The 13177-nt window shown below is 31.3% G+C and overlaps 1 protein-coding gene, 1 long non-coding RNA gene and 1 other non-coding gene across 4 annotated transcripts in view; 2 read left to right on the forward strand and 1 right to left on the reverse strand.

Annotated features, from left to right (window-relative positions):
* The window catches only part of TACR3 (tachykinin receptor 3), a 63305-nt gene that overhangs the window by 19919 nt on the left and 30209 nt on the right, over positions 1 to 13177 (forward strand). The window contains exons 2-3 of the mRNA XM_072939537.1: positions 2665 to 2853; positions 4630 to 4780. Of these exons, the coding sequence (XP_072795638.1) occupies positions 2665 to 2853; positions 4630 to 4780 (340 nt within the window). The remainder of the gene's footprint in view (positions 1 to 2664; positions 2854 to 4629; positions 4781 to 13177) is intronic.
* The window catches only part of LOC140686208 (uncharacterized), a 230777-nt gene that overhangs the window by 2129 nt on the left and 215471 nt on the right, over positions 1 to 13177 (reverse strand). The window lies entirely within an intron of this gene.
* On the forward strand, positions 5532 to 5661 carry LOC116276757 (small nucleolar RNA SNORA20). The gene has a single exon (XR_004186251.2). It is a non-coding gene; the product is annotated as a small nucleolar RNA SNORA20 (small nucleolar RNA).

Raw genomic sequence — 13177 nt, forward strand, 5'->3', positions numbered from 1 at the left:
CCAACATTAACACAGGAGTTTTTCACATGTTGTTTGTTCTCCCAGAAATCTTCTTGGCAACCCTCACCCTTCCACTGCCTTGTCTAGTCACCTTTTCAAGTTTCAACCCAGAATGCTTTTCTTAGGAAAGACTAATTCACAATCTAAATATATTTTTTTCCAGTAAATGCACTTAGACGGCCATAAACATTGCCTTTGTGACATCTATTACATTTGTAATTTTACATTTATTGGTGAGATTATTTGATTACTATCTATCTACTTCATTAGGCTATTAACTCTGTGTAGGCCATTTTTTCTCACTGTTGTATTACTACAGTGTCTGGAATACTATAGTAGGTATCCAATAAATGTTTGGTTGAATGAATGAATAATAGATCAGACCAGAAATGACAAAATTGTCAACTTAAAGTTTCAAATTTTCTACTTTCACTAAAGTGTTAGTTAATGAGAACATAAATTGATTGTGTCTATACAATTCAAATAAAATAATATTCTACCTGTCAGGAAATAATTTTGCTTACATTAAACTAATTGACAAAAAAATAAGAAGTTTGCAGTTTATTTTGAATTATCCATGCTACAGTAGGTGTACAAGGCTGTAAATCTGCTCATGTCACTCAACTTCTCATTTTAGTCTTAAAAATTCAACTGCCTACCCACTCAAATTGCATTCAAAAATATCTAGAGCAAGCAAACTAGCAAAAGATTATGATAGAACTGAAGAATATTCAGTTCGGCACAATAAAATTTACTGATAAATGCTGTGTCCGACTCTGGGAACACCATAAAGCAACAATTCAATATAACAAGAGAAATGCTACAGTGAGTTATAGTCAGCAGCAGCAATGGGAATGGGAATGACCAATTACAATTATTGTCTTTATTACGTTTGACTTTTGTCTTTAATATGCACATAAATACTTTTGGATCCAGAGGCAAAATGAGATTTCTGATTCTTTGGAAAAGAATCTTTCTCTTCCATAATTCTTTATATGAATGGTTATATTCAAAGCCATAATCTGTACCTATATGGACTTGGAGGATTGGCAGAACTGGTTTAGAATTCCAGTTCTTACCATTTGGGGCATTTTAAACAATTAATTTAATTTCTTTAAGTCTCAGTTTTCTCTTCTGTAGAGATAATAATATTATTTTATTTATCAGATTATTTTGGATATTATATATCTGTATATAAAATATGTGTAACAAATTGCCTGGTCATGCTTAGCAATCGATGTGTTTTGCTATTATTATCTTTACCAACAAATGCATAAGGGGTGAATTTTAAACAATTTTCAGTTTCAAATGTGTGCGTTTTATTTTCCTAAGCCAAGGTCTGTTTTATGGTTACTTTTTTCATCTCGAACATCAAATTTTGCCTATTAGCTATAATACCAAATTAATTAAGATTATTTCCTTTAAGCAAATTATAACTAAAGTTAATATTATGACTAGTATATAGGTAAGTTCCATTATATCTGCTGAGGATCTAATTCTGCACAATAGATACGAAAGGAAAGAGCAATAAGTAAGTTAATAAATTATCCTTATTTTGAAATATTTATTCTTAAAAGTAAATGTTTTGGTTCAAGTAATACTCATTCTTTGATGAAAGTGTTAGCTTCAAAAATTTGCATAAATAAAAATACATTTGAGAAACAAAATGGCCAATATTAAAAATAATGCAATTTAAATAATGTGCTTTATTGATAAAAATGCCAAGATATAATTAATTTGGTGCATGTTATTGTCTACTCTGAATATTAGCCATAATTTGGCCATTAGCCATATTATCAAATTTAAGGCAAGAATTTGATTCTCCCAGACATATTGTTACTGTTTTACCACATGAATAAAGTTTGCTTTTTGTTATCATATTCAAAGAGTTTCCAATGTCCCAAAAAGTTGCACTCTAAAAAAATATATGTGTGTTTTTTCAGAGCCTCAAATATATTTTCCTGTAACAATTATGATATATATAGTTACATAGACACTATGAATATTTACACAATGCAGTATGAATTCAATTTTGAAGGTAACAGGAAAGCACAGCCTCAATTAAACTTGATTTATTTGTCCTTATGTAAATCCTCAACTTGTCTCTGGGTGCTTTTAAGTGGATATATTGACAATATCCTTCCTAGGGGTTCCTTATCTTTGTCAATCATATAGCTATTATCTATATTAGCTCTCTAGAATTTTCTTTTAAAAAAAGTTAAACATACAGAAGAAAAATGGAGGTCCTGGAGTACATAATTCATATTTTTAAGCCCTTAATATGCACCTCTCCAATTCTGTTCAGCAGACATTTATGAGTTGTGATAATGTGCTAGGCACAGCACCAAATAATCAACACCTTTCACTTACATTATTTCTATTGATCTTGATTTTACCACCAAGAAGTGCACGTTCTTATTTCTATTTCAAAAATAATGAAGTTGAGGTTCAAAAAGGTTAAACAGGTGACAGAATAGGATCTGAACTTTAATCTGCCTGATTCCTAAGACTTGCCGTAATTATTCTGTTGCCTCTCTACAAGCAAAATCTTTTATCAATTTGTTTACCCAAAGAGAGAACCCTGGCCATTGAAACTCCTTTGAAACTCATCTTAAACTCTGTTAACAAGAGAGCCAATAAAATGCTTTGTTTGTTTTTATATAGGTATATGGCCATTATTGATCCCTTGAAACCCAGACTTTCTGCCACAGCAACCAAGATTGTCATTGGAGGTATCTGGATTCTTGCATTTCTACTGGCCTTCCCTCAGTGTCTTTACTCTAAAACCAAGGTCTTGCCGGGCCGTACTCTTTGCTATGTGCAATGGCCAGAAGGTCCCAAACAACATTTCACGTAAGTTAATGCTCTATTACAATTTTCAATTAAATGTATTGATCACTTCAGGAATTATAGGCTGGGAGCAACAATTAAGCAGATAAGACACAGACATTTCCTCCAAGAGCTCACACATTCCTTGGGAAAAGAGACACATAAAAATATTATACTACAATATGATATGGCCAATTAATTTGTATAAGTTACAAAGGTTTCTGATTGGAAAAATGTGATGACCTCTATATGGGGAAGCTCTGGGGCATTTCTGGAGGAGGCAATGAGATTACTGGAGATGAAATCGCAAAGGAAAGTGAGGTTGTTATAGATTGAGAAATGAGTGAGAAGGGAAGAACTGAAAGGTGTGGACTGCTCTTTTAAGAAGCCTGGCTGAAGGGAAAGGGAGTCCTGGTAGGTTCTTGGTTGTGTTCCTTTGTTTTAGCATTAAAAAACTTAAGCACTGGACTGGTAAGGAAATAGGGATGCTATACGACAGAATTTAGTATTTCATATTTTGGACCCACCTTAAGAAAAGCAAAGGGAAAAATAAAACATAACTGTGTGATTGTTTGCATTTTGTTTCTTATTCTGACCGTTTAACTTTTATTTCAATAAAATTCTTACCTAGTGATCTGTTTTGCCTTTAAAAATAGCAAATGATGCAAATATAATGGTCATTTTTAAAGTAGCCATTTAATCAAACTCTGCTCTACTTAGAGTCCAGATTTTTAAAGAAAAACACTAGAAAGTATTTACTGAAGGAAAAGCAGGCAGCAGTTATTAAACTGAAGACTGCATTCCTTCCCTTAGGTATTATTAATAAATCTTAGTTGTATGATAACAAAATAAAATTAATCATCATAATAATATTATTTGTTGACTGAATCAATTCCCCATTGACATTATACTTAATAAGCAAACAGGCACAGAAAGGCAAGGAGATTTGAGTCCCTTTACACAAAAAGCACAGGTATTGAGAATACCAGCATACCAGACTCTTTAATCACTTTAAAGCCTTCCTAAAACTGGAAGTCACACAAAAGTTTACACAAATTCTAATTCACTATCGTGTTATTGGTTGTCCTCCTATTCCTCCCTAATTATATCCTTATAATTTTGATTGAAAGCTATGAAATCCCAGAATTTAGTTTGATAATTTATAGTCTCTTGATTTTGGTGTGACTAACACATCTGTATGTGATATGTCAAATTAATGATGCAATCAAATGTGCCATGACTTTGGAAAAATCCATGTAAATGTCTTTATCTGATTTTTAAATCATAGTCAAATAGCTTGTGGGTCCAATGTGACTCAGAGTATCTAGCTACTTTTTCTCATTTGGATGAAAACCAATTTATTTCAAATATGACTGATAATTACAGGATATATATAATAGTTTTACATAGGAGAAAATGTCAGTTGATCAGTTTATTCTGTCCCATCTCTTTTCCTCTGATTATACATTTAATAAGGTTAGATCAACAATTACCAAACAGAGGAAAGGCATCCATCCTGAGCCTCTAGGCAAGGGAGAACGAGTGTAGTTTAAACAAACACTGCAGTTCAGCTATAGTTTTCATACATGAGGTAAAGACTGATGAAGATCAACTGACAGCATTTGGACAATTGTAGGTGACAACAGCATGGTATTTTGATGGATTTGTGAAATGAGGACTTAGAGAAAATGTGGAGATAATCTTTGGCATTTTCAATTAAGATTTAAAGTGGAATGAATTCAAAGTCCCACTATTTATTCTATTATGCTCTTCAGCATGTGTTTTTCTTATTTCTTGCAGTTACCATATTATTGTCATTATACTGGTGTACTGTTTCCCATTGCTCGTCATGGGTATCACATACACCATTGTCGGAATCACTCTCTGGGGAGGAGAGATCCCTGGAGACACCTGTGACAAGTATCATGAGCAGCTAAAGGCTAAAAGGAAGGTACTGTTCCATATAATTTACCTAGCGTTTGTGTAAATTGTGGCACATCAGAGAAGGAAAACACCTAATTATGGCAATTTAATATAGTAAGCTTTGATGCTTTACTCCTACTTCTCTTTTTTCGTTGTTTTATTTCTCTTTATCAAAATTTTATTTTACTTTCCTTTTGTCTTCTATAAGCCACTGTCCATGTATAATATCAGTTTGTGATAGAACAGTCTCTTCCTTACAGAAAGACTTTTTATTACCTTTTGTAGAGTATTCTTAATTACTCCACCATAAACTTCTGAAATTTCCCTTTGAGAGTCCCAGTTGATTGCTTCCTGTAGCTCTAGTCATCTTTTTCCTTTATTGAACAGAATGCCTTTGATGTACTATATAATCTTTCAGAAGTTTCATTTATCCCAGGAACGACACATTAAACAAGAAAACCTATCAAAATTATTATAGTGATGTTTTACTAGGATTATTTTTTCATTAAGTTTTTTTCTGACTACCACTATGTGACTCAATGAGTGAGATTTTTTTTTATAAATGTGTGCAGTTAAAAAAGAATCTTAGAGTCATCTATTCTATCTTCCTTTCTCCAGTTGGTGAGTATCTAGTACAAATCAGGGAGGTTTTTCCAAAGATAAGCAAATCATACTGATTATGCCAGTTACTATTTATTCCACTTGTGATTCATTTATTTATGTAGACTTACAATCAGCTACATGGACACTTCCCTTAGAAAACACTCGGCATTTTTAATCTTTCCATTTATTTGCTGCTATAGTCTTTCAATGATATGAGTAGTTATATGCACAGGATAAAACAATGTTGAGCCACCGTAAATTCAGATGGAGTAACCATTTCATCTCTTCTGCATGGTCTAGACATTGCTTAAAAAAACACACTCAACAATTTAAAAACCACTTACCTACAGACACTCACTTAACAATGATAAATAAGGTTTTAAGACTAGATCAATCTAATATAGAAAATGGATTCTATCTTAACACTAGTATGTTTTTCCTCTTACTGACAAACAAAACATGTTTGGTTAATATTTTATCATGATGTCTAGTATTTGAAAACAATTTTTTCACATCAGTTTAGTCATTTCAGCCTATAATATACATAATTTCATTATATTTCTGTAGGAAAAAAAAACTTAACAATGAAGTACACAAACAACCAAACTATGACATTACAACATTAAAAAAAGAACTACCAGAACTTCAATAACATGGTCATCTTGTATAAAAAGTTTCTCCATATAATTTCAACCCTCACTTTCTAACATCTTGCTCATGTTGCATCCTTTTTTAGAGAAACATTTTCTACCAGCTATGTTCTAGGCATAATCATATTAAATAACTGATGTGACGTATTATATTTCAGAAGAATTTGTCTTAATCTTTCCCACTTAGTCTCTTGTCTTTTATTTCTTTCCTGCTGGTTTAAGCATCTTTTTAAAAAACATTTTCCTCTGTTCAATTCTAGACAAATTAAGTTCAGAAATTATAGATTATAGATACTTTTCCTTCATATACATGTAACATTTTTCTAGGAAAAAGTGAAAATTTAATGAGTGCTCCTTTGAGTTGATTCTCAGAAGAAACAAAAGCAAAAGGAACTGCTTTTACATTTGCCCCCACATAACAGATGAGAGTAAGGCATAAATATTCCTTTTTACTTCATTACTGTATAATTTCAAAGTACAAATATCAATTCAAACTGAGAGTGTGACTCTTCTAGAAAATTTCAAAAATTAAGACATTAAGTCCATATTTCTTTTTCTCAGATTGTATTCTGGGTATAAAATGACACGTGTATGGACTTTCACAATAAATCATCTTGTCCTTGGATTTCTTTCACAGTCACTTAGTGGTACAACCATCAATATCTCAGAATTAACACCCATTCTGTCCAAAAAAAATTTTAATTTCAAAATATAAATAGCTCTTCTCAAATTTCTTTTTAAATTTGAATTAAAATATTGTCTTCTATGATTTGGAATACAGTTATTTCTAGTAATCATGCTATTTTCATATTTTAGTATGACTACCTACATCAAAGATATGAATCGTACCCTGGATGGGCCATTTAATTATATGCTGTCTCCTAGAGAATACATCATTGATTTCACAGATCGTACTTGAGAGATAAGAGAGTATCGGTTATAGGAGTGCAAATTCATCACGACTGTTGGGAAAAAACAACTCCATAAACAACTCTGAGACAGCCTAATACTAATAAAAGAATAGTGGTTGTTGATTGAGCTCTCATATACACATGAACAAGAATAAAGAAAAGCTTAAGAAATTTTTGTCAAATCACTGAGAAGATCTTTGCAACTACTGAGAAACATTGATTCCATTTTTCTTTCTCCCACAATCTTTAGGAACTGTGCTCAGTTTCAAGCCTCGTAGATTAAATTCTCTGAAGAACAGCCAGTAGAAATAAATTATATGTCTAAGTTATATAGAACCTAGCAATGTCTAAAAATTAAACTAATATGAAACTTTCAGATAATTTAGGATTAATAACCCCCACTTGCCCTTGACATTTGTGCTGCTTAAGTACATACATAGTTTGAAAATAATACCAGTGGTTCTATCCAGTAACAGGTAAAAAGACAAAATATTAGCCTTGAGAAAAAAGTTAATACTTCTAGAACTATTTCCTCACCATTAAAATTGGAGTATTGAACCTGAAAATCAGTATTAAAATTCTATGGCTGCATGCAGCTTCTTAAACTCTAGGAGACAATCTGTAGGATTGTCTAACATTTGATTCACATAATATAGAACTAGGTTTTCCAAAAGAGTTAGCAAGCACATTAATACACTCTTTCTTACATAATGTATTTTACAATTTTAAAGGACAAAGTATGCCTCACAACTCAACCAAATGTATCCTTAATTTATAGTTTTCTGAGTTTTAAGATCCTGTATGATATGTACCCATTGACTTTAAATTTGTCTGTTAAGTGTGTATATTGAAATAATAATATCTCTTTAACTTACAGATTCCTGCACTTTAAATAACAGTATCTTCAGATAGTAGCAAAATATAAAATATTAATATCACACAATCCCCAAAGCCTTGGCTAAGGTTGGCTCTATTGTTTTTGGTGGTAATTGGTTAATATTCTTGCCAAAGCTCACCTTTAGGAAATATATACTATTCAGTACATTGCTATAAAATTAAAATTGAAAATTAAAATTGTAACATTTTTATAAACTTTTAGGAAGGAATGCTTTTCTAACATTATCCTATTTGCTGAGCTTATTGTATTAATGTTTACATTCCAGTGTGAGAATAATTTAGTGTCTAGAAAAACAAAGTGATCTTTGTCTATTTTGTTCTACTTATTGGTAGATATAGTCATAGATTTTGGCTACCTATTAAAATCTTGGCTAAAATACTATAAATGAAAATTATTATTAAAGCTATCTATTAAAGTCATACCAATTACTCAACAAAATTTGAAAACTTATCTTTTTATTTAATATATGTTGGCATATGAAAAGCCAAATTTTAAGTATCTAGTGCTCAACTCACAAGCTGATTTAAAATACATTTGTAGCTTAAAAAATCTATTTTAGAATGATAGATTTGATCAGCACCTTAAATTTCATTAATCCCTTATCTTACTGCTATTCTTTATGGTAGCAGATTAAAATCTTGCCTCAGTTGAGAAACTGGCAAAAAGCTTCCATGGTGTATGTGGTTCTTTGTCTTTTTTTTACTTTTAAAAAGAAACACCCAGAAAGATGCATCAGATTTGTGTAAATGAGGGTATGCCAAGACAGATTTGCTTTATGATCTTAAGAAAATTTGTGACTGTATATATGTATTATATTATAAATGTGTGTATATATATTATATATATGTATATAATATTATATATGATATTATATATAATACACATCTCAAATCAGCAACAGGACTTTGTTTATATTGCAGATAAATATTATTTTTTCTTTAAAAATTTTTGATTAAAATCAAATGCAGTTTAAAATGAATGCAGAACTAATTTCAAGACATTTATATTTGACTCTTATTCTATTTCTTTTAATTAATCAAGAATTTGTATTTATGACAGCTGTAGATTTTATCAAGATTTACAGTTAAAATAATTTACATTAAGGATAAAATCAGTATCCAAGTGGCATAAAGTTGCTTGTTTTTTCTCTGCATTTAGTTAACAAGAAATGTAAATGGAAAATTTCCTATGATGATATTTAACTGAAGTTAAAACAAAGCTCAACCATAGAAGGGAAAAAAAGAGTTATTTTCAACTTTTTCAGATTTAGCCTATAAACCTCTTACTCTTGAAGAATATCCATTACAGATGAATCAAGAATTTGATACTACATTTCCTTTTCTGTGTTTTAGTAGTTATATAACATTTTGTAATATTAATTTGAACTTTTTCTTAATTGTTGTCTTCCTTTAGCTAACCAGCTTAAACAAATAAAGTCACATAATATGTATATATTTTTCTAAGAGAGCACTTATTGTTCAGTATCAGCAGTGGTAAATGTTCAGGGTAATTGAGAATCTGCTGAAATGCTAGCTTTGTGAATAAACTAGAATTTTTCTGTCTGACTCTCCTCATAACCAATTTCTTTATGTACTTTGCTTACTTTGTTGCAATAAAAAATACTTGGTATTATCCATATGACTTAGACTTCAAACAGTAATACATTATGTAGATGTACAAACTTGTGTATACTGCAATGTGATTTACCTTTGTGTCCTTCCCTCATTTCTACACCTCCATGACACATTTCTAGTTATTTCCATGCATATTCTGTCATATTATTATTAATTATAAAACCATATATTCCTTTAAAAATATTTCCATATTTTAAAAATATGTATCTTGTGTATTCTGCTTTCTTTTAAAAATCTATATTATCATCCAGGTATAAAACCCACATTTCAATGGTAGATTTTCTAGGGAAATGAAAGTCAAGAACTATAAAATTATCTTTTTAAGTTTCTGTCATGTATAAGACAATAACTCCCCAATAAATAAAAATTAATATTGTAAGCACTTTTATACAGAAGTTCATGATTGTTTATCAAGTGTTTTTCACTCAAATATTTTGATAAAAGTTTGTATTTTGGTTGATGAATCAATGAACACCATTAGAATGTATCTGCTTTTTATACTTCTGAAATTATATAGAATTTTAATTCTTCAGGATATGATCAAAATTTAGCCAACTATTTTAAAACCCCATTATCTTAAAGGAAAATAACTAAAATCAAAACAAAGTTTTAAAAAACCTTAAATTTATGACAGATATTGAAACAGTGAAATGTAAAGAAAACTAATAGCTGTTTGTTCCCTCTAACATCTACCCCAACAGAGATACAAGCTGTAATCAAGAGTGCCTCCTACACTTCAGCTTTGCAGTGATCACAAATTTCACTTGCTTTGATTAAATCTTCTCCATGCTCTTTATGGGTGACTAATGGATAGAAATTATTTTGAAAAGTCTAAAAAAGTCTCTGTGTGTTCCTTTTTGGTTTCCTACTAGTACTTGAGAAGTAGAAATGTTTATTCCTTGAAAAAAAAGTAAGAAAAGATAGCACTTTAAGAGGAATACCTGCAGCCCTTGAATGCTTGGCAATCACTTGAAAAGATTCTTCGATGGTTACCCATCAATATTTCTCATGCTGCAGTTACAGGTGCAGGCAAGATTGCAACCATGTTTGCGCATCATGGATTTCTCTTAGCATATGAAATCAGTAACACATGCTATTACATCAATATACAGAAATCTGTCGTGTTTCTATACACTAATAGTAAACTATCATTAAGAGAAATTAAGAAAACAATACCATTTACAATTCAGTCAAAAAGAATAAATTATCTATGAAGAAACTTAACCAACACTGAAAACTGTAAGGCAGTGATGAAAGAAATTGAAGAAGACATAAATAACTGGAAAGATATTTTGTGCTCATGGATTGGAGGAATTAATATTGTTAAAATGTCATTATTACATAAAGCAATCTATAGATTCAATATAATTCTTATCAAAATTCTAATAGCATTTTTCAGAGTATAACAAATAATTCTGAAATTTGTATAGAATCACACACACACACACACAACACACACACACACACGCACAAACCACAACCCTGAATAGCCAAATCAATCTTGAGAAAGAAAAACAAAGCTGAAGGCACCATGCTTCCTGATTTCAAACTACATTCTGAAGCTACAATAATTAAACCATACAGTATTGGCTTAAAGATAAATACATTGATCAATGGAACACAATAGAGTGCCCAGAAATAAACCCACACATACATGGTCAACTAACTTACAACAAAGGAGCCAAGAATACACAATGGAGAAAGGACTGTATAAATGGTGTTGGGAAATCTGGAGAGCCACATGCAAAAAGAATGATCCTGAACTACTATCTTAAAATTCTCAATACTTCAGAACATACTCTTGCATGTGAGAAAAGTATCAATTATTGTCAATTTTATAAGATCACTCTTTATATGGATAGATTAGGTTGAATCAAAATCTTCTTGTGGTTTCAGAATGTGTTTGTTTTAGATCTAGCTGAAGTTTATTTAGGTAAATTGTGGAATGAGACCCCAGTTTGATTTTTTAGATAACTTCCTGTTGTATCTACTGCCATTTTTTGAGTAATCCATTTTTCAACATTAACTTCAAATGTTACAATTATCATAGTCTAAATTCTCCGATGTGTTCAAAGCTCTGTTGGCTTTCTACCCTGTTTTATCTGGTTGTTCATGCATTATCATCTCACTGGTTAAATTAATGAAGCCTTATAACATAGTTTAATATCTAAAAGGGCAACTCTCCACTCTTTTTATTCTTTTTTTTCCCAAAATTTTCTTAGCCATTCTTGCTTATTTTTACATAAAAATCATTTTGCTTACTTAAAAATGATTTTTGTTTATGGAATTAGATTATATTTTTTAAGTTTGAGAGAATTAGACACTAAACATTCAGAAAAGGAAATATCGAATGGTTTGATGAACAGATAAACGAATGACATTTTTGTTACACTTAGACAAGTGAATATAATCACTAGAAGCAGAGACTCTTAGTGTGCCAAGTTCAAATGCTGACTCTGGCAAATATCTTGGGTAATATAACCTATCTTAGCCTCAGAGAGGTTACAATCCCTGTAAGATGAAATGAAAATGATAATAATGCATACTCACGTGGTTGTATAGGGATTAAATGAGGCAATAAATGTTAAGTACTTCAAAAGGTGCCTGGCATATAGAACTGCTCTCAGTAAATGGCACCTGTTACTTTAGGCACGTTCCTGTGAATATACACGCCAGCACTATGGCACTCAGAAAGCATCAGGTGGTAGAAAAATACAGAGGTAGAAAACTGGCCTGTAACACTGGCCTTTTATCTTTTAGACATAATGTTGACCTACCTTTTATAGTGATTCATAGTTTGTAAATAACTTCTACATAAATACTAATTCTCACAATATCTAGGTGAATTTTTCTTGTTTTATAGAAAAATGAAACTGAATCTCAAACTTTTAACATTAGTTAAGTAGCAGAACTTGGACTTGAATCCTGGATGAAGGTTTTTAGAGTTGTGTTCTTTTAGAGAACTAGCTCAAAGGACCAAGTTTTAGAATGGTACTTTATGTTTAAGTCTTTTTTGAATTACACAAAGTGCATTCTCATACACTAACTGTACCAATCTTCACAATATCCCCTGAAGGTAGGGCTGCTGGAAATTATCTTCTTTCATTTTAACAAATCAGAAAACTGAAGCTCTGAGAAGGTGAAAAGTACCCAAATTCATACTACTGGTAATATTTCAAGTGGAGTGCATTCAGTCCTGTGGAATGCAAGATGACCATTGTTCCTTCCATTAAACGGAACTGCAAAGAACCGGCAGCTACCCTAGGCCAATCTTCTGCCCATTTTCTCATTTATAAAATACTGAAGTCTTATTTCTTTTCTTGAAATCTTTTTGGATGAGGGCTAATCAAGATAATGTATGTATTAAAGTGTCTGGTACCTAATGCTCATGAATATGCGATTCCAACCTGCAGTTACATTCATCTATTCATGAGACCAAAATAAACCTAACTATTATCACTAATAAAAGGAATAATGCTTGTGATAGCTCTATAAAAGCATCTAGCACTTATTATGCTTGTTATGTGCCAGAGACTTGATGTATGTGCTTTAAATAGATTAACCAGTTGAATTCTGACTGCCGCAGAAGGGAGGCACTATTGTTATTTTCATTTGACAGATGAAGAAACAGTCATCAGATGAGTTAAGTAACTGCCTCGTCTATGGAATGATAGAGTCAGGATTTGAACCCGGAAAGTCTTGATTCTAGAGACTGTGTTCTTCACTTCC

The sequence above is a fragment of the Vicugna pacos genome, chromosome 2 (assembly GCF_048564905.1).
Source record: "Vicugna pacos chromosome 2, VicPac4, whole genome shotgun sequence".
Lineage (NCBI taxonomy): Eukaryota > Metazoa > Chordata > Mammalia > Artiodactyla > Camelidae > Vicugna > Vicugna pacos.